The 25552-nt window shown below is 46.3% G+C and overlaps 6 protein-coding genes and 1 pseudogene across 8 annotated transcripts; 6 read left to right on the top strand and 1 right to left on the bottom strand.

The window, feature by feature from the left end:
- The first annotated feature begins 291 nt into the window (after positions 1 to 291).
- Positions 292 to 2782, top strand: LOC127784219 (bidirectional sugar transporter SWEET11-like). Its single transcript, XM_052311407.1, has 5 exons — positions 292 to 456; positions 622 to 658; positions 1111 to 1483; positions 1990 to 2109; positions 2211 to 2782. The coding sequence occupies exons 1-5, from the start codon at positions 420 to 422 to the stop codon at positions 2523 to 2525; spliced, it is 882 nt and encodes a 293-aa protein (XP_052167367.1). The 5' UTR covers positions 292 to 419; the 3' UTR covers positions 2526 to 2782.
- Positions 2783 to 3323: 541 nt separating this feature from the next.
- Positions 3324 to 6437, top strand: LOC127783653 (uncharacterized). The gene is made up of 2 exons (XM_052310847.1): positions 3324 to 3615; positions 4719 to 6437. Exons 1-2 carry the CDS (start codon positions 3435 to 3437, stop codon positions 5312 to 5314), a joined length of 777 nt encoding a protein of 258 aa, XP_052166807.1. The 5' UTR covers positions 3324 to 3434; the 3' UTR covers positions 5315 to 6437.
- Positions 6438 to 6743: 306 nt separating this feature from the next.
- On the top strand, positions 6744 to 7758 carry LOC127783655 (protein SMALL AUXIN UP-REGULATED RNA 9-like). The gene has a single exon (XM_052310848.1). It carries the CDS (start codon positions 7052 to 7054, stop codon positions 7466 to 7468), a length of 417 nt encoding a protein of 138 aa, XP_052166808.1. The 5' UTR covers positions 6744 to 7051; the 3' UTR covers positions 7469 to 7758.
- A 5370-nt stretch (positions 7759 to 13128) lies between these two features.
- Positions 13129 to 15307, top strand: LOC127784415 (60S ribosomal protein L7a-2). Its single transcript, XM_052311708.1, has 7 exons — positions 13129 to 13205; positions 13379 to 13426; positions 13521 to 13722; positions 14274 to 14443; positions 14557 to 14685; positions 14786 to 14878; positions 14983 to 15307. Exons 1-7 carry the CDS (start codon positions 13203 to 13205, stop codon positions 15112 to 15114), a joined length of 777 nt encoding a protein of 258 aa, XP_052167668.1. The 5' UTR covers positions 13129 to 13202; the 3' UTR covers positions 15115 to 15307.
- A 1132-nt stretch (positions 15308 to 16439) lies between these two features.
- Positions 16440 to 16916, bottom strand: LOC127783819 (myb-related protein 330-like; annotated as a pseudogene).
- A 697-nt stretch (positions 16917 to 17613) lies between these two features.
- LOC127784416 (transmembrane emp24 domain-containing protein p24beta2-like) lies at positions 17614 to 21127 on the top strand. 3 transcript variants are annotated; one of them, XR_008019485.1, is made up of 7 exons: positions 17614 to 17742; positions 18797 to 19010; positions 19268 to 19454; positions 19532 to 19639; positions 20055 to 20198; positions 20636 to 20752; positions 20881 to 21127. XR_008019485.1 is itself a non-coding variant. In XM_052311710.1 (6 exons), exons 2-5 carry the CDS (start codon positions 18804 to 18806, stop codon positions 20186 to 20188), a joined length of 636 nt encoding a protein of 211 aa, XP_052167670.1. In that variant the 5' UTR covers positions 17614 to 17742; positions 18797 to 18803; the 3' UTR covers positions 20189 to 20198; positions 20881 to 21127. The 3 variants fall into 3 exon arrangements, 2 of the variants coding, with proteins under 2 accessions (XP_052167670.1, XP_052167669.1); XM_052311710.1 differs by lacking the exon at positions 20636 to 20752; XM_052311709.1 differs by having other exon boundaries at positions 20636 to 21127.
- Positions 21128 to 22078: 951 nt separating this feature from the next.
- LOC127784414 (peroxidase 73-like) lies at positions 22079 to 24572 on the top strand. The gene is made up of 3 exons (XM_052311707.1): positions 22079 to 22362; positions 23520 to 23711; positions 23806 to 24572. The coding sequence occupies exons 1-3, from the start codon at positions 22132 to 22134 to the stop codon at positions 24373 to 24375; spliced, it is 993 nt and encodes a 330-aa protein (XP_052167667.1). The 5' UTR covers positions 22079 to 22131; the 3' UTR covers positions 24376 to 24572.
- The last annotated feature ends 980 nt before the right edge of the window (positions 24573 to 25552 follow it).

The raw sequence follows: 25552 nt of genomic DNA, 5'->3' as shown, positions 1-25552 counted from the left end.
AGAAGACATAATTTGATTACACTCTACAATATCTAAATATGTCTCTCCTATGTACTACTTTTTGAATACATTCCTGAATTTAGTTAATGGAAGGATTATTATCTGACAAATGTTCAATTATTCAGTAAGACTTCAGGTTATAGCAAACAGTAGGAGTATAATATCTCTGGACCACTTAGGCACTTAGGCACCATGTAGATACGTACATATGTAACATATGAGAAGAAGAGAAGCTCTACTACTATATATACAAGGCTTCTACCCCCAATGCCAAGCAACAAACATTGGGTGCAGTAGTGAATCCTCTTCAGAAGTTCAGAAAACTATAGCTTGCTTTTAGCATATAAAAATTAGGTGTTTTTATCTTCTTTTGAGAAGGAGATCAAGAACAGGCAGTAGGAGGCCTCTTCCTCTTCTCCATGGATCACCTTTGGGCCTCTGTCTTTGGGATTCTTGGTAAGCATCTCATGCATGCTAGTTCACCATCTATACATGCATCCATATGGTAGCATATGGCATGGCATGATCTCCCAAATCATGATTTTGTTTAATTATATGTATGACCTCAAGATATATTATTCTTACTGATATGCATGAAAAATGCACTTTTCTTCTCCACAGGAAACATCGTCTCATTCCTGGTTTTCCTCGCACCGATGTGAGTTTTGCTCATTTACGCCCTGATTTTTTCTTTTCCAAATCATTCATTCACCTAAACTTAATTACGCGTTCTGACAAGTGCACAATTAAGTTTTATTTTTTACTCAAAAAACTTAACGCGCACGTCCTGACTCCTGACACGCGTGTAGTTAAGCTTTGTCTTGTTCTTAAAAAAAACAAAAGAAGAAAAAATCTCAATAACTACGTGTTGTGGGGATTGTGCCAGAGTTTTGAATTTCAAAACATGTCTTTTTGCCAGTGGGGACTGAAAGAACTGAAATCACCGAAATTTTGGTAATTTCGGATTTTTTTGAATTTTCAACATATTTTGATTAAATTTGAATGAATTTACAAATATTTGACAAAAACCGAAAATTTCGGGGAGACTTTGTGCTTGCCGGTGGGGCCCGAAATTTTCGAACCGAAATTTCAAACCAATGGATGGTGCAGGCCGACGTTCCTGAGGGTGTACAGGAAGAAGTCGACGGAGGGGTTCAGCTCGGTGCCGTACGTGGTGGCGCTCTTCAGCTGCACGCTGTGGATACTGTACGCCATGGTGAAGACCAACTCCAGCCCCCTCCTCACCATCAACGCCTTCGGCTGCGTCGTCGAGGCCGCCTACATCGCCGTCTACCTCGTCTACGCCCCCAGGCCGGCCAGGCTCAGGGCGCTCGCCTCCTTCCTCCTCCTCAACGTCGCCGCCTTCTCCCTCGTCGTCGTCGTCACCGTCGCCGCCGTCGCCCAGCCCCACCGCGTCAGGGTGCTCGGCTCCATCTGCCTCGCCTTCTCCATGGCCGTCTTCGTCGCCCCCATGAGCGTCATCGTAAGAAGCTCTCACCTCATCGATCAGCTCTTTTCTTTTAAAGATATATAATGAAAGTTTTTATTGAACTCAGCCAATTACATCATATGATATTATAACTGTAGTAAGAACATTTCCCAACTTGAACTCAACTCATCAGTTTTTTTTAATATAATGAAAGCTTTTATTGAACTCAGCCAATATTACGTCAGATGATACAACCGTGCTAAGAACACTTTCAACATGAACTCATTTCATCAGTTTTTTTTTAAGATGATGGAAGCTTTATTGAACTCAGCCGATTACATCAGATGATACGATCATTAGCTTGAACTCAGCTCATTAGCTTTATCCTTTTTAAGATAATGGAAGTTTTATTGGACTGAGCCGATTACATCAGATGATACGATCGTACTACTGAGAACACTTTCAACATGAACTCAGATCATCAGCTAGTGATGATCTTGCATCGTACTTGTTGAGACATGTTTGCTGATCAATCGATCGATGGATGGATGGTTTTGCAGATGGTGGTGATCAAGACGAAAAGCGCGGAGTTCATGCCGTTCTCGCTCTCCTTCTTCCTCACGCTCAGCGCCGTCGCCTGGTTCTCCTACGGCCTCTTCACCAACGACCTCTACGTCACGGTAATTAAACATCTCGATCGATATCACATCAAATCTTGATCAATTCTCTCGACCAATTCATGAATTTCAATCAAAGTTTGAATTGTTTAATTTGCGTGTAGCTTCCAAACGTGGGAGGCTTCTTCTTCGGCTGCGTCCAGATGGCGCTCTACTTCAAATACCGGAAGCCCAATACGGCTGCCGGCGGCGTGATGATCCTGCCGACGACGGCGGCTGCGGCGGCGGTCGACGGCGCCGTGGCTGAGCCTGCGGCGGCGGCGCAGCAGCTGGCGGAGGAGCTGGAGATGGAGCTCGCGGCCGCAGGCGCGCACGCGGTGGCCGTGCTGCCAGCGAGCGCGCTGCCCGTGCTGGCCGAGCTGCACAAGATGGAGCAGGAGATCGGGACGCCGCGCAAGGGCGCCACCAAGACCGTCTGACACGTGGCTCGCCTCCATTGGTTGTCGCGTGCCATGTCATCATCGTGATTATTATATATATGGGCAAAATGCATCATACCTAGTAGTAAATTTCTTAATTTCAGCTGTTTGTTTGCGTTCCATTTGTGTGTTTGAATTGAGTTTGTATTGTGCAATTATCCCAAGAAAAAAGAAATGTGCATGTATTGGTTATGATTAATTAAATTAATTTGTATCCTATCAAGCATAGTTGCAAGTCGAGACTATCTTTTTTCTTCCTAGCCATTGGGTCTCCAATCCAAAGGTGAGACAGCCCATCTGAACTTCGCGGTCCAGTCAGCCCAAGCTCATTAGGCCCAGTATCTCTCTGCAACATTTTTGCATTTTTTTTTTCTTTCTTTGATAAACTCCTCTAGTGAATATGTGCATAACTGAAATGGACGCTGGCCTGACAAGATCAAATTAAAACCAACTCTTATGTTTGAGCCATAGCTCACAAGTCACAAAACAACAAGTGATTCAAACAAATCAGAAACAATAAGTACTCCAGTGATCTTGCAGGGGGAGGCAGTATTCTATCCAAGCAGACTGTTTGCTAATAATCTTATGACCATGAGGCCCCAGAAAAAAAAAATCACATGCACTATTTTAGACTTCCCAATTTATTTCTACACATAAAATTTTAAAAGGGAAAAAAAAAGAGAAAGAAAGACGAGACCACACAGCAGCAGCTAGTGCTTGACCAGCCTCTCTCCCATGTCTCCACTCCAGTCCAAGCCGATTCACATGCATTTGTTCTGTTGCATGTATGCTTCCTCTTCCTCCTCTCCTCTCCTCTCCTCTCCTCCCCATTTCTCATCTTCTCTCTCTTTCTCTCTTACTCCAATCTGATCTCCATTGCTCACCTTCCTAGTAGCTTAGCTGATCTCAATGGCGACAATGGCGAGCTCAGGAGCAGCAGCAGCAGCCATGGCCGTGTTCTTGGCAATGGCGCTGGTGTTGAGTGGCACTGAGGCCAGGTTCCTGTCCAACAACATCACTGTGGTTGGCTCTGTCTACTGTGATGCCTGCTCCAACAACACTTTCTCCAAGCACAGCTTCTTCTTGAAGGGTGAGTAGAAATGGTAGTATACCTGTTACACAGTAGCTCAGCTGCATTAGAGTTAGTTTTGATCAATGTGTCATTCTGCATTGTGGTCAATCAATGTTTTGTTCTGAAATATGGTGGATAAACATGGAGTGTTTTTACAGCAGGTTATTCTTTGTTTCTGCGATAGATTTACAAGATGCTGTAAATCTCTTGCTCATTGCACAGTACAACCACATGTAGGATGTCTTAGAAGTATTAGGTTTTTTTTTTCTGTTCTAGGAAGATGTCACTGAAAAGTGAAAACTAATAGGCAAGCGTGACAAGACTTCTTTTTGAGTACATTGATTCCCTATGAAGCTAAAGGAGACAGAGAAAAGTTGACATATGCACAATTGCACATAAATGTGTCTGTGGCTTGTTCTGGATTTATAATTGGTCTGGTCAATTTTCTTGGTCCAATTGTAATTGTTGTTTAGTTTTAGTTAATGCCTCACACAATATAACTCAAGTTTCTTAGGCCCACTTAAAGCTTGGCATACACTAACTGAAGTTGAAATACAACTGACAATTACTACATTGTGCCTTCAATTGCATAAATGCAGTATCATCCAGCTTCTACTACCCATCTGGGCTCTGGCATTGCAAACAGAAGTTTTAACTGGCTCTGAGATGTGCTTGTTACACAGAGTTTTAATTCAGAGTTTTGATCTTTTTTTTAAATGGAAAAAAAATGTTTCTGTCGGTTATTTTGAGCGGGATATACCTCTAAATATCATAATGCTATGCAAATTACAATGCTGCCTCAAGCTAGAAATTTCCATGTTTTTGGCTTTGTTCTAAAAATAACGATTTCATTATCTTAATAGAACATAGTGTCTATGAGTTGCCAAAGTATGACATTGCACTATATTACCAATGCCTCATTCTACATTGCCACTAAAACTAAAGCTAAGATCATTCACAAGAGCAGCTGGTTTCATGGATTTCATCATTGCATTCAATCTGAAATCTGAACAAGTAAAAATCAGTAACTTACCAGATATGAAATTGTCTTCATCTTTGGCAAGAACTGAGATGCTGAAGCCACACCACTAATGGCCACCATGGTGATGGATGCTGTGCAGGGGCCAGGGTGCTGATCCAGTGCAGCTTCAAGGTGAACTCCACCATGGCCGAGGAGCTGTCCCTGGAGGCGGAGCGCACCACGGACCAGAACGGCGTGTACAAGCTCGACGTGCCGGCCGCCGGCGGCTTCGACTGCCGGGAGGGCCACGACCTCCGGTCGGCGTGCCGCGCCACGCTCGTCCGGAGCTCCTCCGCCGCCTGCAACGTCCCGGGCCTCCGGGGATCCACGCAGCACATCGCCCTCCGCTCCCGCGCCACCAACGCCTGCTTCCTCAACCTCAACGCGCTCAACTTCCGCCCCGCCAAGCGCGACGCCGCGCTCTGCCACGGCGGCGATGGCGGCGGCGCCGCGTTCGGCTCGTCGCTCTTCTTCTGGCCGTTCTTGCCGCTCTTCTGGCCGCCGTACCGGCTCCCGGGCGGCGGCGGCGGGACGGTGTCGTTCCCGTGGCCGTTCCCCGTGCCGGACTGGCTGGTGCCATTCCTGCGGCCGCCGTTCTTGCCATTCACGTTGTACCAGCCGGCGCCGGCGGGCTCCGCGCCGCCGCCGTTCTACCGCTTCCCGCCTTCCCAAGAAGCATCACCATCTCAGCCTTAGACCTGAAAAAGTACAAAAAAAAAAAAAAAAAACTTGCCAAGATTAATCCTAGATTCTTCATGTTTAGCAGCAAGAGAGGTTGTGTGATTGTGACATTGTTGTAGGTGATGATTCTCCCTGCATCACACGTGTAGCTGGAGCTAGTTCAGGAATTGCCACCGTGTTCATCGGGCTGATGAATATGTGGAAGTGATAATTATAATGTAGTGACGGCAACTTGTTAGTAGTATTCGGTATATTGTCTTAAAATATTTCCTCGCTGCAGCTAATTTTTCAATCATATTTATATACTGATGAATGATATTGCAGCCGCTAACACTATCTTGGTACTTTTTTTTTTTACGAACCGGCACTTAGAATGTGCCAATTTCATTGAATAGAGGGAGAAATCCTGGTACCGTTTTTCTCACAATTTAAACTTCATTCCTAAAGGAAATAAACTGGACAACTATTTTGAAACCGAGAGAGTAATTGACAGATACAAAATAGTAAAACTTGTCAGTTGGGTGAACTCATGAAGGTATATGCCTGATTCAGTCCAGACATGAACCAAGGAAAAGTTTCTTCGTCTGCGTGTACCAGCAGAGTAACTACCCAATTTGCATATGGCACAAGGAACAGGTACACATGTCTCTAACCGACTGCTGAAAGTAGAGTTCATCAGAATTGATTGCTTCGTCTTGTCTCGCGGATTTTACTGGCATGGAACATGGTATGTTTTTTGCCAAGCCCAATGGTTTTCTGATTTCTTCCAGTGGAACTGACAGTGCAGTTTGACAAGGAAAAGGGGAAGCAGACACAAGATAGGACACGGTCTGTTTCATCATGTAAAAATGCATGGTTCAGAAGTAATTTGGCTCCTGGAAACACTTCGTAGTGATGACATTTCAAAGTTCAGTTTGATTCAACTATTCAGCAATCGGTTCCAACGTACACAAATCAAGCTATGTTAATCTGAATAAATATTCTCAACCAATAACAAATGGTTAAACTTATACGGAGTATATTCTTAGACCCAGGAGCAGATGTGTCAAATTGAGGAGAGTTGACAAGGACTAGGCGACCAAGACTGAATCCATAACAAAACAACCGACCATTTGGAGCGTTGCATTGGGTGAGAAAAAGAACAAAGAATCCTGTTTAGGCTAAACAACCCTTGTGGCTGGGGAGTTGGACACCTCCATTCTAAGTACAATCATGCACACAGGTCAAGAGGTGTTTATAGCTAAATCTAATGCATTATTGACATGACGCCACTGGCCTCTCCAAGTCGGCCATGGCGTCACTCTTTGCACACTTGCAACTCCTGCTCCAGTTATTAACCTTCCGGTGCTGCCGTACCTCATGTATACTACTATATCACTGCATCCATGGACCAAGTACTTAAATGCTATATATGCAATCTTCAGTTGTACTTAAATTCTATATATATGCAATCTTCAATTGTACTTCAATTCAATATATCCACTCTTTAATTGTAATTAAATTCTATATATGAAATCATTAATTGTGCAAGAACCATGGATATCTGCCCCCAATCCAAAAGATGGCCTTTGGACCAAGCATATATATCATTCACCACCTCTCCTTTCACCTTCCCACATGTTCTTGCTTAATCCTTTCACTAAATGTGTAAACAAGTTGTCGATGTGCCACCATTAGAAGGAGCATTTGCAACTTTGTAATCACTAGCTAACTAAAAAGAGGAAGCTTTTGTATACGTACGTGAGCGTGGGCATGGCCGAGAAGAAGCTGGCAATGGCGGAGAGAGGGCGGAGGGGCCTGATCATGAAGACGCTGGACCGGTGCCGGCCGCCGGCGTGGAGGAGGCCGGCGGAGGGGTGCCTCTCGGTGTACGTCGGCGCGGCGCGGCAGCGGTTCGTCGTCCGGACGGCGAGCGTGAACCACCCGCTGTTCCGGCCGCTGCTGGAGGAGGCCGAGGAGGCGTTCGGGTACGCGGCGGCGGGGCCGCTGCAGCTGCCGTGCGACGCCGCCGTGTTCGCCAGGGTGCTGGAGCAGATCGAGGAGGAGGAGGAGGAGACGGCGGCCGCCGGCGACGTGGCGGCGAGGAGGTGCGGCCTCGCCGCCAGAGGGCACTCCGCCTACCGGCTGCTCGTCCCCGGCGGCCGGCCTGCCCTCGCCGGCCGGTCGTAGGACGGTGCAGACATGCAGTGGAGTGTTTCTTGTCCATCGACTTATCTTGAGCTTGTGGCTCTGATGATAAATCCACCTAAATCAATTAATGTATCTGCAAATCATGAATATTGCAACAAGAGGTTAGTGCTTAGTACTAGTAGTTGATCAGATCTTGGGCTTGAGTTTTTCTTTTGTTGAGCTCATATTCACAGAAGATATGTGTCTCTTAGGTCGCAGTAACTGTTGATCAGTTGATGCAAATGTTATATATTCAAATTCCCTAGCTTTGGATATTTATGATACAGATTTCCCAAGCTTTGAATGTTTATGATACAAATCTCCCTAACTTGGAATGTTTTATGGTGGAATGATGCTTAGAATTATAAATAGGTTGCATATTTGAATGCATCTCACATTGATAAGTTTGTAGTTTTTGGCCTCCTGCAGTTCACTTGTCAATTGTCATGCATGTATTCATTATTTTGTTATACCAAGCTTTTTTAAGTCTACTATTCAATACATATAATATTACAAAGACTCAATGCTTCAAAAACCAAATAGTAAGTCAAGATAGCAATTAGCAAGCAACACAGCAGAAACACGGTGACGAGTGGAAAAATGGGTCAACAATGGACAAAGAACCAGTACTAACCAGCATGTACAGAAGATTGAATTCAAAAAAAGGAAAAAAAATCTAGTGAATCACTGCACATACCTCCTGGTGCTTTGCTTGGCTTGCTAGAAGGTTGGATCAACATAAGGGACTACAAGTATTCAGCAATTAACATCTACTGAGGCAGCACCTATGCTATTATTTTCAGCAGCACTTGAGGGACATTTTGTCAAAAAATCCAAATCTGAAAATTTCAATGTAATATGATATGCAGCTAATGATTAACTTTTCTTTTTTGCTCGGTCGGCCGAAAATCAACCAACCGAATTGTATTAAGAAGAAAAGAGAGAGTTCAGGTTACAAAACGACATTAAACTGTTGAAAAGGGCAAACAGCCAACCACGAAAGCAGCAAACTGATGTCCCTAAAAGGAAAAAAGCCTGGGCACAACTAATGTTTCAGTGTTAACTTGGATAACGAAAACAACAGCATAGAATTTAAAATGGCTAGGTTCCCTGTACTTTTGACATCTGTAGAGTCAAATGACAGGGGCCACATTGTTTCGCTAGCCCTAGTATCATCCGAAAAGCTACAACTCAGTCTAAGACTCGGTAAATAAAATCAAGCAGCAAGAAGAAAATGTCTTGTTACATGAAACGGGCTGACCTTTCAAAGAACAAGTGTTGGAGGCGAGAAGTTTTTTTCTTATACTCGATTGGAGGCGAAAATGGTTGTGAAAATTATACAATCTGGCATAAAAAAAGCTGGCAAATCAAACAGGCTGCTGGTTGTGTCATGTATGTGATCTTAAGCAAGGTGTGGGTAAAATATTCACTCTTTAGATGAGTTTTTTGGATCTTTACCTCAAATTCATAGAGTCCTGGTTTTCAATACTTGCCTCACCACTAGAATGTCTTCAGAATATGGATTCTGAAGCCGTCAATTTGTAACCAAATTACAAGAAGAATGCAGTTACATGGTCGCATACTTTTAAAGCATGTGCAGTAATTCAGATTAGGCATACCAAGACTGCGGTTGCGTGGTTTCTGCTCTACAAAGATATCGCAATTACAGAAGTTCTGGTGAAGAAACACAAAGTACACACCCTTGCAACTCCTGAAACTGAGTTCACTTATTCAATACTCATTGAGAAACAGTGACTCTCAACCTCCTTCAGGCGGCCTCCTCTGTTGCCTCTGACCACTGTGCTCTCCTTCTTCATTCCTGCGTTGACTCGCCAAGGGCGCAGCGCTTTCGCTTTGAGGCCTTTTGGCCTAAGTTTGAGGGCTTCCTCCAAGTTGTGCAGGACGCCTGGCAACCTCCTGCTAACCTTCCCCCCTCCCCGCGCTTGCCTGGTGTTTCTCTAACACGGCTAAGCGCCTTCAGAGCTGGAGTGATCGTCACATCGGTAGCGTCCGCCTCCAGCTGCAGATGGCGAAGGAGCTCATCTTCCGTCTCGATGTCGCGCAGGAGAACCGGTCTCTCTCCCCCCTGGAGACCTGGTTGCGACGAGACCTGAAGTTGAAGTCCCTTGGGCTTGCCTCTCTTGAGCGCACCATCGCCCGTCAGCGTTCGTGTCTGCTTTGGCTCAAGGAGGGTGACGCCAACACCAAGTTTTTCCACCTTCACGCCAGAGCCCGAAGATGGAAGAACTTCATCTCACGTCTTAGAGACGGGGACCAGCTTGCCGTCACCCATGATGAGCTTCAAGAGCTCGCCTCTTCTCACTTTGGCGCCATCATGGGGACGTGCGTTGAGCGCGAGCTCGCTCTTTATCTCCACTCCCTCGGCCTCTGTCCGGCGCAGCTTGGTGAGCTGGACGGCCCCTTCTCGGAGGAGGAGGTGTGGGCGGTGGTTAAGTCTTTGCCTTCTGACAAGGCGCTTGGTCCCGATGGGTTCACGGGTCGGTTCTACAAGACTTGCTGGCCAGTGATCAAGTCAGTGGTTTTGGCGGCTCTCAACTCCCTCTTCTTGGCTTACGGCCAGGGTTTCTCCTCCCTCAATGATGCCCTCATCTCTCTCCTTCCTAAGAAGGATGAGGCCGTTGACGTTCGAGATTTCCGTCCGATTAGCCTCATTCACAGCTTTGGGAAGTTGTTCTCTAAGATTTTGGCCTCCCATCTTTCTCCTCTCCTCGACGGGCTTGTGGAGGCCAATCAGAGTGCCTTCGTCAAAGGCCGATCTCTTCATGACAACTTTTGCTATGTCCAGCTCGCGGCAAGGGCTCTCCATGCCAGACGCACTCCCCGCCTTCTTCTCAAGGTGGACATTGCGAAGGCTTTTGACACGGTTAGCTGGCCGTTCTTGCTTGAGGTGCTTGCCCATCTAGGGTTCAGTCAACGCTGGCGTGATTGGATCTCCCTCATTATTAGCGCCTCCTCTTCCCGGGTGCTGATCAATGGGGTGCCGGGTCCGCGCTTCCTTCACCGAAGGGGTCTTCGGCAAGGAGACCCTCTTTCTCCTATGCTTTTCATTCTAGTCATGGAAGTGCTCAATGCGATGCTTCGTAAAGCCTCTGATTCGGGCGGGTTCCTTCCGCTTAATGATCGCGCTTTGCGACACCGCGCCTCCCTCTACGCTGATGACTTGGTCCTCTTCCTCTCCCCGGTTCGGCAGGATCTCGAGTTCATCCAGGGCATTCTCTCGGTCTTTGGTGCGGCATCCGAGCTGCGCACCAATTTTGCCAAATGCTCGATTACTCCGATCCGCTCCTCGGATGAGGACCTGGAGCTGGTTCACTCTTGCTTCCCCTGCTCGATTTCTGATTTTCCTTGCACCTACCTCGGCATTCCGCTGTCCATTCGCAAGTTGCCGAAGGCGGCTCTTCAGCCACTGGTGGACAGGGTCGCTCATCGCCTACCACCTTGGAAGGGGCGTCTCACCACTCTTGCTGGTCGCTCCGTGCTGGTCCAGTCTGTTCTCTCCTCCATTCCAGTCCATGTGTCTATGGCAATCGGCCTTCCTGCCTGGGTTGTTAAGGCCATTGACAAGAAGCGACGCGCCTTCTTGTGGACAGGTACAGATTCGGTTCATGGGGGATAGTGCCGGGTGTCCTGGACGAATGTCTATCGTCCTAAGGCCTTCGGTGGGTTAGGAATTCCTAACCTCAGGTTGGCAGGGTTCGCCTTGCGCATTCGCTGGCTTTGGCTTCAGCGTTCCGGGCATCCCTATTGGGATGGCTTGAAGGCCCCGGTTGAGCAGTCTGTCTCTGACATGTTCGAGGCGTCCACCTTCTTCGTGCCGGAGGATGGTGAATCTATGCTCTTCTGGACTGACCATTGGATTGATGGAGGCCGCTCAGTGGCCTCCTTGGCTCCTGACCTCCTCTTCGCTGTGCCACAGCGCCTCCGTTCGCGCACGGTTGCTTCTGGTCTGGCGAACAACTCCTGGGTTTCGGACATCCGCGGGGCCCTCACTGTCCCTGTCATCTCCCAGTTTCTTCTTATCTGGGATGCTGCGCTCCGAATTCAGCTCTTGCCGGGTGTCAGAGACCGTCTTGTTTGGCGTTGGACGAGCGACCAGCGCTACTCTGCGCGTTCAGCGTACCAGGCCTTCTTTTTTGGCCAGCACTCCTTTGCCTGTGCCGATCTTCTCTAGCACGCGAAGGGCCCTGCTAAATGCAAGTTCTTCCTCTGGTTTGCATTTCAGCGGCGATGCTGGATGGCCGACCTCCTCCTAAAGCGCGGCTTGGATAGTCATTCGGCCTGCCCCTTCTGCGGTCAAGAGCTTGAGACAGCGAACCATATCCTCCTCGATTGCGTGTTCGCTCGGCAAGTTTGGGTCCGTGTGCTGTCGCCTCTTGGTTGGACTGCCTCTCTCCTCTCCAGGGTAGCTGTCTCCAAGATTGGTGGCCTTCTTCTAGGGTTTGCTTGCCGGGGCATCTCCGGGCCAGTTTCGATTCTATGGTCCTCCTAGTCTCTTGGCAACTGTGGAAAGAGCGGAACTCCAGAGTTTTCGACTTTGCATTGTCATCGGTCTCGGAGGTCCTTGAGTCCATCCTCTCTGAGGGCCACCTTTGGTCTTTAGCTGGTATCGCTAATTTTGGGGTTCTCCTAGGAAGGTAGTGGCTCTGCCCCCTCCCAGCTATTTGGAGTTGTGTGTAGCCGTCACAGTAGTCTTTTGTCTCTTATTTATTTTAGTCTTTTTTCTCCCCTTTCTTGGCATAAGTCGGTCTGACTGATTGCGTCATGTAACAAATATTCTATTCTTCTAATATATTGACGTGCAATCCTTTTGCGCGTTCGAGAAAAAAGAAACAATGACTCAGTGAGGCCCATAGGAAGATATTTGATCAAGCTCTAAATTCAATAGTCCCTGACAGGTTCCCAGGCATAGAACTTTATTCAGAATTTTGGACGATTGCCTCAACAAACTTTCAAAATAGGTAAAAATACCAATATTTACTGGAACCTCCATTCCCAAAGTCCCAATCTACAACTTGCAATAAAAACCAGGCGATTACAGTTTATCCCCGAAACCAAGTAAACCTACTGTCCACCAGGGGAGATGCAAAGCATCGCAAGACATAACTGTCGGAATCCCCAAGCAAACCGCACAAAAATCGCATCGCATGAATACTAGCGCGCTATGATCCTACCAGTACACAGAGCACGAGTATAGAAGGCTAGTTGTTGATGACTTGAGATCTGCGAAGAGAACGAACAGAGCGAGGGAGATTCACCTGGGAATCCCCGCGCGGTGGAAGACTGCGAATCGCTCTCCCCGGCGGCTCGCCGTCGCCGCCTCGCTCCGCCGCCGTCGCCATTGGGTTTACCGGAAGGGCAAACACGCAATATCAAAGTACGCGAGGGGTCTACATGGAAAAGTACCAAACAAATGGGCTGGACTCACAATCAATTACGGCCCGGCCCAGTAGATACCACCACCTCACACTCCATTCACGAGGCCCACGGCCCAAGTGACGCCTCCTAAACCCTAATCCTGGCAACGGACGGCGGATACAGCCCACCTCCTCCCCCCACGCCGCATCCGACGCTCACGAAGCGTCCACGTCGCCCCGACGATTGCTTTATAAAACCACCACCTCCTCCTCGCACCACCAGTCGCCGCCTTCTTCCTTCTCCTCCTCCGCCGCCCGCCTCGCCGCCTCCCGAGAGCTCCACCCTCGCCTCCGGCGAAATGGTAAGCTCCCGTCTCCGGTGCCAGTTGCCCCCCGCGGTTCTCTTCCCGTGGATCTTGCGATCCGCCGGCTTAGATTTTTTTTTTCTTCAGTTGCAGCGTCGATTTGTAGCTTTGTATTTTGTGTGTGAATCTTGGGATGCTCTAAGTAAGATTTTGGATGGCGAATCTTGCAGGCACCGAAGCGAGGCGGCAGGGCGCCGGTGCCGGCGAAGAAGAAGACTGTAATGCTCGCCGTCTCTCTGCTCGAAATCTACGTTGTTTCGTTGTTGGGGGGCTTGTGATTTACTTGGATGTTTTGCTTGGTGGTTCTTGCAGGAGAAGGTGACCAACCCGCTGTTCGAGAAGAGGCCGAAGCAGTTCGGCATCGGCGGCGCGCTGCCGCCCAAGAAGGATCTGCACAGGTTCGTGAAGTGGCCCAAGGTGGTGCGCATCCAGCGCCAGCGCCGCATCCTCAAGCAGCGCCTCAAGGTTCCCCCGGCGCTCAACCAGTTCACCCGCACCCTCGACAAGAACCTCGGTATATATCTACATCTCAGTTCGTTCATCATGTCGGATTGCACCTGGAACGCTAATTGGCCGAACTGGTTAGGTGTTACAAATGTCATTTCCTTGTTAGGTTTGTAATTGTAGTGACTAGCTGATGAATGTGTCTTCAGTTTATGATGACCTTTTGGGTGTTCTAGTCGAACATAGTTATCTCAAATTAATGCTGGCTGTGTCGGTATTCTTGTTGGCATGGTAGCTCTCTGTCCAAATTTTATTTTAGGATAGAATGTTAACCCTGTGTCAAAAGTGGTGCTTTTAAGAATGGAAAATTGCTAAAGCAGACTATTGAAGTTTTGCTGCAGTATATGGTGGTTGTCAGTTTTTATCATGTTTCTGTTTGTTTATCACTATGATTAGACTCAACGCTGTCTCTTCAACACCATTGTTATGTAGGATCGTGTTATCAATTTCTTAGTTGTTACCATTTCAAAAATGAAGCAAGGAAACTCATCTGTTAAATTGTTAATTTGTGTAGAGGAATTAATGGCATAAAAAATATCTGATGTAAATCTTTATTTGCAGCAACCAACCTGTTTAAGATGCTTCTCAAGTACCGCCCTGAGGACAAGGCTGCCAAGAAGGAGAGGCTTTTGAAGAGGGCCCAGGCTGAGGCTGAAGGGAAAACCGTTGAGGCCAAGAAGCCAATTGTTGTGAAGTATGGTCTTAACCACGTGACTTACCTCATTGAGCAGGTACAGGAGCTTGTTAATGTGTTCATTTCTTTGTTAGTCACTCATCAAGGAGACTTATTCATGGGAACATATAATCAAACACTTTACTGATAATTTGAATGCTTCTCGTGCAGAGCAAGGCCCAGCTGGTTGTCATCGCTCATGATGTTGATCCAATTGAGCTGGTTGTGTGGCTTCCAGCCCTGTGCAGGAAGATGGAGGTCCCTTACTGCATCGTTAAGGGCAAAGCTCGCCTTGGATCGGTATATTTCCTGACTCTCCATACTCAAATTGAATGTACTTATTGAAAGTATAGATGCTAATAGGAAGCGGAGCTCAACCTTCGCAAATGATCATATGCAGATTGTTCACAAGAAGACTGCATCTGTTCTGTGCTTGACCACTGTCAAGAACGAGGACAAGCTTGAGTTCAGCAAGATCTTGGAGGCCATCAAGGTAAGAAACCACGGCATCCCTTGTTCTCTCATTCATTATCATCATGCTATCCAGTGCTCTGCTCTTTAGCCTCATTGCTAACTCGGTGAACCATAACTTTGTAGGCGAACTTCAACGACAAGTTCGACGAGGTCAGGAAGAAGTGGGGAGGCGGCGTCATGGGCTCCAAGTCGCAGGCGAAGACCAAGGCCAGGGAAAAGCTTCTCGCTAAGGAGGCCGCCCAGCGGATGACCTAAATTATATTCGCCCCCCGCCGTTGAGCTCGCCCTGTAGTTTCATTTTTCAGTGTAATGATTTTGACGAGGAACTCAGTTAGCACCATGCGACAGTGCTGTGGTTTTCTGAAGTCTAGTTTCATATATTTTCTGTTCACCGGACCATGTTGGGAAACTATGCAAGATATCAGAGCTTTACAATGTTTGGTTTCTACGGAGTTTATGCTGTGTGTTTTGCTACTCGTTTGTGCTGAACCTGAACATAGGGCTTGATCACTTTGATGCCATTTTCAGTCTTATCAAATTTTGGTAAAGTTACCAAAAAAAAGTGGTTATATTTAGTTTGCTGCCAAATTTTGGTAATTTTGGTAATGTTAAATTTTGGTAAGGTTTTTTTTTCATCAAAGTAAATAGCCCCATAAAGTTCATTTCACAGCCTTACCGCCATTTAATTTAAGCAAAATTATGAAAGCTAACATGTTATTTTTTTAATTTTTTGTAATGTCGAAAGTTCTTGGTAGTTTTGCATTAGTTGAAAGTCAAAGTCATACGAAAAATGTCAATTTTGATGGATATACATAAATCTAAGATGCGAGCTCGCAAAAAATTCCGAAACCGTAAGTTTATATTGGGCTAGTAGTAACTCTAGATTAGGCCTAGCCCAATTTGGACAGTTGGCCCAAGATTTTACTTGGAGCTCAATTATGGAATAAGTTCACCGGAGGTCCCTCAACTTAACAGCGAGATTTTTTGAGATCTCTTAACCACAAAACCAGAAATCTTCACCTCTAAACTATACAAAACCGTTCACTCAAGGTCCCTAGGCAGTATATATGAGTGGTCTCGCTGACGTGGCATCCTAGTTAGCCAAAAAAAAATTAAAAAATACGTGGGTCCCACATGTCAGCTGCACTTTTTTTTTCTTCTACTTCTCTTCTCTTTTCTCTCTTCTCTATTTCTCTTCTTCAGTGAAGGAGGCCGGCGGCAGGCGCGCTTCTCCTTCTCTTCTCTTTTCTCTCTTCTCTATTTCTCTTCTTCAGTGAGGGAGGCCGGTGGCAGGCGGAGCAGCGCGCGCAGATGCGGGTGGCGTAGCAGAGGGCAAGCGCCAGCGGAGCGGCGGCGGGCGCAAGCGCGGCAGGCCGAGCAGTCGAGCGCGAGCACGACCGCGGGCAGAGAAGCGGAGGGCGAGTGCGGCGGCGGGTGGAGCGGTGGAGGGCGAGCATGGCAGCGGAGCGGAGGTGGGCGAGCGCGGAGGCGCATCCAGCCCACCCCAACCGACCAAAGCACGCCCTTTGCCCTCGGCCATAAGCCCCGCCGCCAAGTCGCCGTCGCCGTCCTCCTCGTCGTCATCGAGCGGCAGCGATGACTTCGCGGTGCTCCTCGACGCGGAGCTCGAGCTTACCTCCGCCGCTGACTTGGCCTCCGCCGGAGACGACAACTTCAAGGAAGACCCCTCCCAGCCTTCCCTCCTTCCTTCTCGAGCTCCCTCACGCCGGCGCCCGCGTCTGCAAGGATGGGAAGCCGACAGTGCTGGTCGTTGTGGTCAGCTCACTTGCCGCGGCAACGCTAGTCCCAGCGCTAACCGGCTGATGCGTCTGCGGATCGATGCCCTGGCTCATGAGCTTGCGCTTGATGTGCTGTTCCACCTGCAGAACCAATCAATCAGCACCAAGAACACAAGAAGAGCTAACCGGAGCAGATGACAACACATTGAAATTTGTTTTGCTTACTTGTTGTCGAGAAGGGCGTGGAGCTTGATGGTGAGCTCGTAGTCGTCGTCAGTGAAAGTTGCTGCACTTGAGGTCGGGGCTGAGGTAGTTCATCCAGTGGAGGCAACAGCTCTTTCGGCAGCGCAGCAGCCCTATCGCCTTGGGGAGGGAGAGAGGGTCGACAGGGAGAGCGCGCCGCTCGTCGGGCGGCGGCGGGGCCCGTGGTCGAGCACCCGGCACATTCGAACATCTCCGCCGCCGAGCTCACCGCTCCCGCCGGCCGCCATCTCTCCTCCGCTCCCGCCGCCGCCATCGCATTGACCACCTCTCTCTCCCTCTCCGCCGCCGCCGTCCCCGCTCCGCTGCCGACCACCTCTCTCCCCCCGGTCGCCGCGCCTGCTCGAGACTCGAGAGAACTCGGAGAGAAGAAAAGAGAAAAAGAAAAAAAACAGAGAAATGTGAGACCCACACCATTGTCTCACTTACATGTGGGCCACACATATTAATTTTAATTTTTTTTGCTGGCTAGGATGCCACGTCAGCAAAACCACCCGTATATACTGCCTAGGGACCTTGAGTGAACGGTTTTGTATAGTTTAGGGGTGAAGATTTCTGGTTTTGTGGTTAGGGGACTTCAAAAAAAATCTTGGTGTAAAGTTGAGGGACGGCCAATGAACTTATTCCCTCAATTATTTCCCGGCCCATTATACGCATCAGCTTGTCACTGGCAGGTGGGCCTGGGTCCCGTGTCCCCACGTGCTCCTCACTCGCTTCTCGCCACAAAGTCCAAAAAGCCCACGAGATCAAGCCGTTAATCCAACGTAAAGACAAGTTCCCGTGCTCTCTAATTTCCTCTTCCTCTGATCTCGCAAACAAAAAATCCCCGGGAAAAGAGAAGCGGCGGGACAAGATCGCCAGAGATTCCACGGACGGACCCAAGGTGAGCAAGCTCGATCCATCCCCATCAATGCCTGCTCGGTTCGATCTCGCTACTTCTGGATTGCGCCGGGCGCGTTTCGCTGGTCGAATCAGCCGGTTTTTTGGGTGGAAAGATTACGACTTACTAGTTTGGTTTCTTGTTTAAGATTTGTGTTCTTGGGAGGAGGCGGACCTACTCAGGCTTGCTGGGAGATTGCTCGTTGTTTGTTTCTGTTACTGCGGTTCGATGCGCCGTTTGTGATTCGCGTGTTCGTTACTGAATTTTGCTTCCGTGGATGGCGGACAAAGGGCATATCGCGCCGATTCTTGGAGAGTTCTCTAGATCTGGCGGGAATGCTCGGCTCCTTGATTTGCCACTGCTCTTATGCCCCAATTAGATGGGAGGTTTTAGCTCTTACCCTAGGAGGATTTGTGCATCTGTTGCCTGCTACAGTTAGGTCATGGGAAGTGCGTACTTCTTCAGTGATGTGGGAATTTTACTTGTGCGTCTAATAGTGAGAATGAGACAAATAATTTGTGTGTATGTGCTAATTCACGTGATTTTTAGTAATTCTACCTTTGTATTTTGTCTCTGCATTGTCGTAGGGAGTGAGTCAGTGAGCTATTTCTTGAATACCGCACTATCTACCTGCTTTTTGAATTTGAACCCTTTAATAACTACTCCCTCTATCCCATAATATAAGGCGCATACACATTTGAAGATTCAACATTTAAAACATTTAACCAACAGTTAGTATAATATTAAATGAATTTTATTTGTTAAAAAATATATCATTAGATTGAGATTTAAATTACTTTCATATGGTTATAATTTTGTTGCTACAAACCTTCTAGGATATGAGAAATTATAAGTTAACTTTGACCATGCCTTATATTATGGGATAGAGGGAGTATATAGTATGTGAATTTGGGAGACTGCAGTTGTGTGTTCTTATTTCTCTTAAGCTAATAACCTCACTCGTCTTTTTTTGGGTAGAATGTTACAGCTATTTGATAGTAGTTCTGTAATCCTATGTTGATACTGTCTAAATTCTATGGCTTTGTGTTTCTTGCAGTAGGACAATGGAGGGGAGTTTGAGATTGGGGTTTCTGTTGGTTCTATGTATCTTGGCCTTCTTGCGCCCTGCTGCAGCTATTCGCTTCGTGATCGATAGGGAAGAGTGCTTCTCTCATAATGTTGATTATGAAGGAGATACAGTTCATGTATCCTTTGTTGTGATCAAGGCAGAGACGCCATGGCATTATACCGAGGATGGCGTGGATCTTGTGGTATGATCTTGTTTTTCTTTTTCTTACGTCCAATCTTCATCCATGTAAATACTCCACAATTGTAGAGTGTGGTGAGATTCTTGCTTTCATTTTTTAATAAGGAACAATAGCTGGCTAGATATTTCCGTTCTTGTAGTCTGATAACGGGCATGGAGGATTGCATATGGACTCCATGTTTTGTTTGATGCTTGCATGAGCCCTTGAGAACTTTCCAGTTATGCCGCATCCAAAACTGATTCAACTTTGATATATGGCAGGTTAGAGATCCCAATGGTAATCAAATCCATGATTCCCGTGACAAGATCAGTGATAAGTTTGAATTCATAGTTCATAGGAGAGGCGTTCACCGCTTCTGCTTCACCAATAAATCCCCATACCATGAAACTGTAGATTTTGATGTACTTGTTGGTCACTTTTCGTATTATGACCAGCATGCCAAAGATGGTAAGCATTTTTCTGGTTTTGTTAAATTTGTCTAGCAAGGAGCATGTGGTTGATTCCTTTACTCTGGAAATATGTAGAACATTTCAGCGCCTTGTTTGAGCAAATTGCAAAGTTGGATGAAGCCCTCTACAACATTCAGTTTGAACAGCACTGGTTGGAGGCCCAAACAGACCGGCAAGCAATATGTATGTTCCTCGTGTCTTACTCTCTCCTTTAAATACTAGTACTTTTTCGAAATTGTAATATGTGAAGATCTCTTGTTTTCTTTTATCTTGTAATAAATAGAACTTATGAGTTGTAGCAAATGCTCAACTTTCTGTTTCTGTACTACCGACAAACTGTCCTGCCTTAGGAGCTCCAGCCTTTTATGTCAACCTTTGGACCAGACCGCCACACATGCCACATTACCAAACATCTTGAAATTGATAAATATTTGTTACATTGATGAACAACATGAGAACACACACCATCTTCTTTTCTTTTTCTTTTTTTCCCTTTTTTTTTGTAAATATCATGTTCTGTCAAAAGCAAAATTTACAGTATCTCATAAACGTGTTTTGATGCTAAAACTGTAATACTATATTTGTCTATCTGATGCAGTAAACGAGAACATGAGTAGGAGGGCAGTTCACAAGGCATTCTTTGAATCAGCTGCTCTCATTGCAGCCAGTGTTGTGCAGGTCTACCTACTGCGTCGCCTCTTTGAGCGAAAGCTGGGAACATCGAGGGTCTAATTCTCTGATAGTAGGTCTCCTTATACTCAACAACCCAACTGTATTTCAATGCTGCAAAATGTGTTTACAATATCTGTTACATCCTGCTCAGATATTTAGCATTTTTGTTCAGAATTTTGTAATTCAGTTATTTACAGTACTGTGCTGCAGTAACTTGCCGCCTCATCAGATTCATTTCAGTGCATTATATCTATCGTCACATGTATATTAGGTCCTAAGTATTTCCACGGTACGCACTGCTTTAAAACCTTTTTTGCGATCAAGGTACAGGAGTGCTAGTATTGAGAAAGAAAATGAAGAAAGAATTCCTTTTCTGACAAAGACTCCTAAACTTCAGCTCATCAGCATTCTACTTTAGTTTCACAATTTCAGAATCCATATTTCGATGATAACCATTTAGTATGAAGTATTCAACGTTTATTGAGCCTGTATTATTTCTGTATTTAGCTGTCTGGAGGTAGAAAAGCTCAGACGATACCAAATCCAAGGAGATGACACCAAATTGGTTTCTTGCTAACATCACACCATCTGATTAGGATACAGTTGGAAGCCATGTGCAGTCTGGTTGGTCCTAAATTCTTTTGCTGACTGGATTTTTTCGTGTTATGGATAATGATTTCACAAATAATGATTGGCACTACTGCTTGAGCCGATAAGCATAACAACTCTGGTATTCGCATTTCAATGTCCAGTTTGGTTGGTACATGGAGTCACTGACAATCGAGTTTGGAATCTCTGACCAAACATAACAGCCGCCCGTGACACGTATCAACATCAAGGATGATAACCAATAATCTTGAATTTTTCAGTAAATTCTGCCTGAAGCACTGTACTTTGTAAAGTTGCATTTCAGATATCAGCACTTGTTCTCTGAATCAGTTGTAACTTTGTCAGTAATTTAGTAGCCTGAAGCCCTGTACTTTGTAAAGTTGCATTTCAGATACACGAAATCAGGCATCAGCATTTGTTCTTTGAATCAGTTCTAAACCTGTGAAACCTTTTCATGAGTGTGTGAGCTCCACCAGAACACTACCTCACTGTTCATCCACAGTTCATGCTGCTGTTATTAAGCTCAACAAAAACCTTGATGCAGTGATGATTGCATAGTTTCAAGGGACAAGGTCATCAGTCTCTGGATGAATCTGAGGCTGAAAACCGGGTAAAGTTTTGTCATGGTTCAAGAGAAACGAATGCCATTGTTTGTTCAGTTTAAATCTTAGCTTTTACAGAACAAATCCTACCAAAATGTACACAAATTCATGAGATCATCATCTCTTCTCCAGATAAATCAAACACTCCCTGTGGCCATATACTTAGAACAAAATTTTAAGAGAAACATCTAAGGGTCTTCCAGCTAGCTCCATAAGGCGGTGGGCTAAATGACCTGGGTTCGAAGTCTCACCCTTCTAATTATTTGATATTAGGTTATTTCCTAATATTCGTGTCTTTTTAGAACAAAATTTTAAAATTCCGACACAAAAATTTCTCAAATGCTTAGTTTTTTTTTTAAAAAAGAAATGGTTTACATAGATTTGTCTCAAAGAGTATTGTCATAAATATTACAAACTTGTTATTAGATTTTATAAACTTATTCTGATATAAAATTGATGGTTGGAATTATAAATATTTCGATTGAATCATATCCTAAACAATCATATCATAAACATCAAATATTTAGGCCTGTTTAGATTCTAATTTTTTATTCAAACTTTTAACTTTTCCGTCACATCGAACTTTCCTACGCATATAAACTTTTAACTTTTCCATCACATCGTTCCAATTTCTTCAAACTTCCTCCACCACTGTACTGTACCCCCACCATTCCTGTCTCTTCTCTTCTTCACTCCACTCCACTCCACTCCACTCCTCTCCCCCATTTGGCCACTAGCTTAATCCCTCCTCCCCCATTGGAAGGAAGGACAAGCTCGAGGAGCTCCTCCTCCATGGAGCGACGTGGTAGCCCGTACGGCGTCGCGGCGGCGGCGGCGGTGGTGGTGGTGGCAATGGCGGCGGCGGCCGGCGGCGAGGCGGCGAGGCTGTCGCCGGAGCACTACCGGTCGACGTGCCCCGGCGTGGAGTCCGTCGTGCGGTCGGTGGTGGCGAGGAAGGTGAAGGAGACCTTCGTCACCGTCCCGGCCACGCTCCGCCTCTTCTTCCACGACTGCTTCGTCGAGGTGAGCAGCGGCGGCTGGCACTGACCCAACCAACCCTCGTGTTCTTGATTCAGATTTCAAACCGGAATTGGGGGCGTCAGAGTTTCAGAGTCGCACTCGCACCCTCAGATTTTCTGGTTCTAGGTTTCTTGATTTCTTTCGTAATTGATAGCCTCTGTTTGATTTCGGCGAGTAGTTAGCTTTGCATTTGGCATTTGAAAATCCTTGCAAAATTTTCGCAGCTTTTGCAGCTTCAGAGCTGCTTGTGATGCACTGAATTTTTCAGCATTACTCTGCATTAGGCATTTGCATACTTGCAAAGCTTACAAACTTTTCAGCTGCTTTCCTGATGCATTCAGGATTCAGCTTAGCAGCATGAGGGTCTCTGAATTTTCAGCATTAATCTACATTTAATTGCATCAGAGATCATGTCAAAATTTGGTTTGTTAGTCTCAGGGAAAGGAGAGAGATTCTTTATAACTTTCCTCACATTCATATTCATGTTAATGAATCTAGATAAATATATATGTCTAGATTCATTAATATCAATATGAATGTGGGAAATGATATCAATATGAATGTGGGAAATGATAGAATGATTTGCATTGTGAAACGGAGGGAGTAGTAGTATGAGATAATGAGAGATTAACAGTAGATTAATGGTACGAAATGGCAACTGGATTAGCTCCAAATCACGCACTCGTCGCTTCTGCCATGTGACTGCACGACCCTTTTCTGTCAACTGGGCTGCGTAATCAAATGCTCACGACAGATGCTTCTCTGAATCCCTGCTGGAATACCAGGCGCCACGTTGTCGTATCCGATGTGGCGGACACGGAATTCCGTGCCGTCCACGTCATCATTCCTCCCATTTCATGATGATTTCATACTCCGGGTTATTTAGATTGATGTCATTTCAAACCATATTTTTTTTATAAAGTTGTTAAATATATATTTCCATTTATTTCTTTATCAAACTCCAGTAAATACATAAGAAATCATACAAAAATTTGATAATATTGTCAAAATTTAGTAAGGTTTATTTTGGCTTCAGTTTAAACAGACCTTTAAATTTTTGATAGGTGTGCAAATGCTTTGATCACTTTGAAAATTGAAGTTACGTACGTTTTCAATTGGCACTGAAATTATTTTGGGGGAATTTTAACCTTTTCTGACAGGGGTGTGACGCGTCGGTCATGATCGCGTCGCGGGGCAACGACGCCGAGAAGGACTCGCCGGACAACCTGTCGCTCGCCGGCGATGGCTTCGACACGGTGGTGCGCGCCAAGGCGGCGGTCGAGAAGAAGTGCCCCGGCGTGGTCTCCTGCGCCGACATCCTCGCCATCGCCGCCAGGGACGTCGTCGCCATGGTAAACCATCCCATCAATCCTCCTCCTCCTGCCATGGCGAAAGCTTTGCTGCCTCTAACAATGTCGATCAATCAATCAATCAATGGCGTTGCAGTCGTCCGGCCCACGCTGGACCGTCGAGCTCGGCCGGCTAGACGGCCTCGTCTCCAAGTCCGGCGGCGTCGCCGGCAAGCTGCCGGGCCCGGACATGCGCGTCAAGGACCTCGCCGCCATATTCGCCAAGAACAACCTCACCGTGCTCGACATGGTGGCGCTCTCCGGCGCGCACACCGTCGGCTTCGCGCACTGCACGCGCTTCGCCGGCCGGCTGTACGGCCGCGTCGGCGGCGGCGTGGACCCGTCCTACGACCCGGCGTACGCGCGGCAGCTGATGGCGGCGTGCCCGCGCGACGTCGCGCCGACCATCGCCGTCAACATGGACCCCATCACCCCGGCCGCCTTCGACAACGCCTACTACGCCAACCTCGCCGGCGGCCTCGGCCTGTTCACCTCCGACCAGGAGCTCTACGCCGACGCCGCGTCGCGGCCGGCGGTGACCGGCTTCGCCAAGAACCAGACGCTCTTCTTCGAGGCGTTCAAGGAGGCTATGGTCAAGCTTGGCAGGGTCGGAGTCAAGTCCGGGAAGCATGGAGAGATCAGAAGAGACTGCACAGCTTTCAACTGAACATAGTTGCATAGCTGCACTGCGACATTTGTAAGTTGTAGCAATTGGGGATTTGATCGTATATTAAAAATGAAATCATTTCAAGGTAAGAATTTCATACTTTCTGTTTTCGGTCCAGAAGTCATGGCTGAGTGATGAAAGCGACAAAATGCCTCTTAAGTTAACTCTACAATTAAATTAAAATTCAAAATAGCCACAGCTGAAAACAACCGAAAAGAATTTTTGATCGTTTAAGCCACGGATGATAAGCTACTCTTGCTGTTTCAAATTATTTGTCGTTTTAGGTTTGTTCTAAACCAAACATATCTATATTTGACTACCAATTTTTAGAAAACCGTATAAGTTAACAATACATGAATTATATATTATGAAAATATTTCTCATGGTGAATCTAAAAATATAAATATTGAGATGTTAAACTATACGAGTTTATAGAAATTAATGATTAAATATAAAAATTCTTGACTTAGAACAAACCAAGCAATTTAAAACGGATGGTAAAAACAATTTATGGATAAAACCTTTTATTACCATTCTTAATAGTTTGAAAAGCCAATACCCAAAGATAGACTTCGATGCAAATATCTGAATCAACACTAAAATATTTTAGTTTTAAAATTTAAATGTTAGCTACGGTTAATAAGTTAACAACAGTCTCTCTCTCTCTTTCTGTCTGCGCAACGGCATGCGCAAATCTGACGTTCGCAGCCGCTTGCCTGACGTTGATACGTGTAGCTTCAGAAAACAAAACTGGCAGAGCTTTCTTGTGGTGGTAGGGCAATGGCCACTGCTTGCTTCCTGGGGTTGCTCTCCTCTTGCTTTCAAGACCCATACTTTTGACCTAATCACCCAAACCTTTCCTTGCTGTTGTCTGAACACGGGCCATCTTGGGACCTACTCAACGCTTCCAGCATGCATGGACAGTTGCCAGTAGCAATCAGATGCTACTAACCATTTTCAGGTTCAGATATCAGAAGATATACAGAGCTTTCAGATCTTGCTGTCTTAACAAGGATCCAGGTGTTAGGTCATGTCCAGAATGCCTGAATTCATACCGAAATACTATCCCGTTCCAAAATATAAGAGATCTTGAAAGTGCAAATACATTGCCAAAATCCCTTTATATTACCGAATAGTTCAATTATGGCATGAATCAAGAAAAATCCTGGTTCCCAAA

Source organism: Oryza glaberrima, chromosome 9 (assembly GCF_000147395.1).
Source record: "Oryza glaberrima chromosome 9, OglaRS2, whole genome shotgun sequence".
Taxonomy (NCBI): Eukaryota; Viridiplantae; Streptophyta; class Magnoliopsida; order Poales; family Poaceae; genus Oryza; species Oryza glaberrima.
This window is presented reverse-complemented; position numbering and strand designations above follow the sequence as displayed.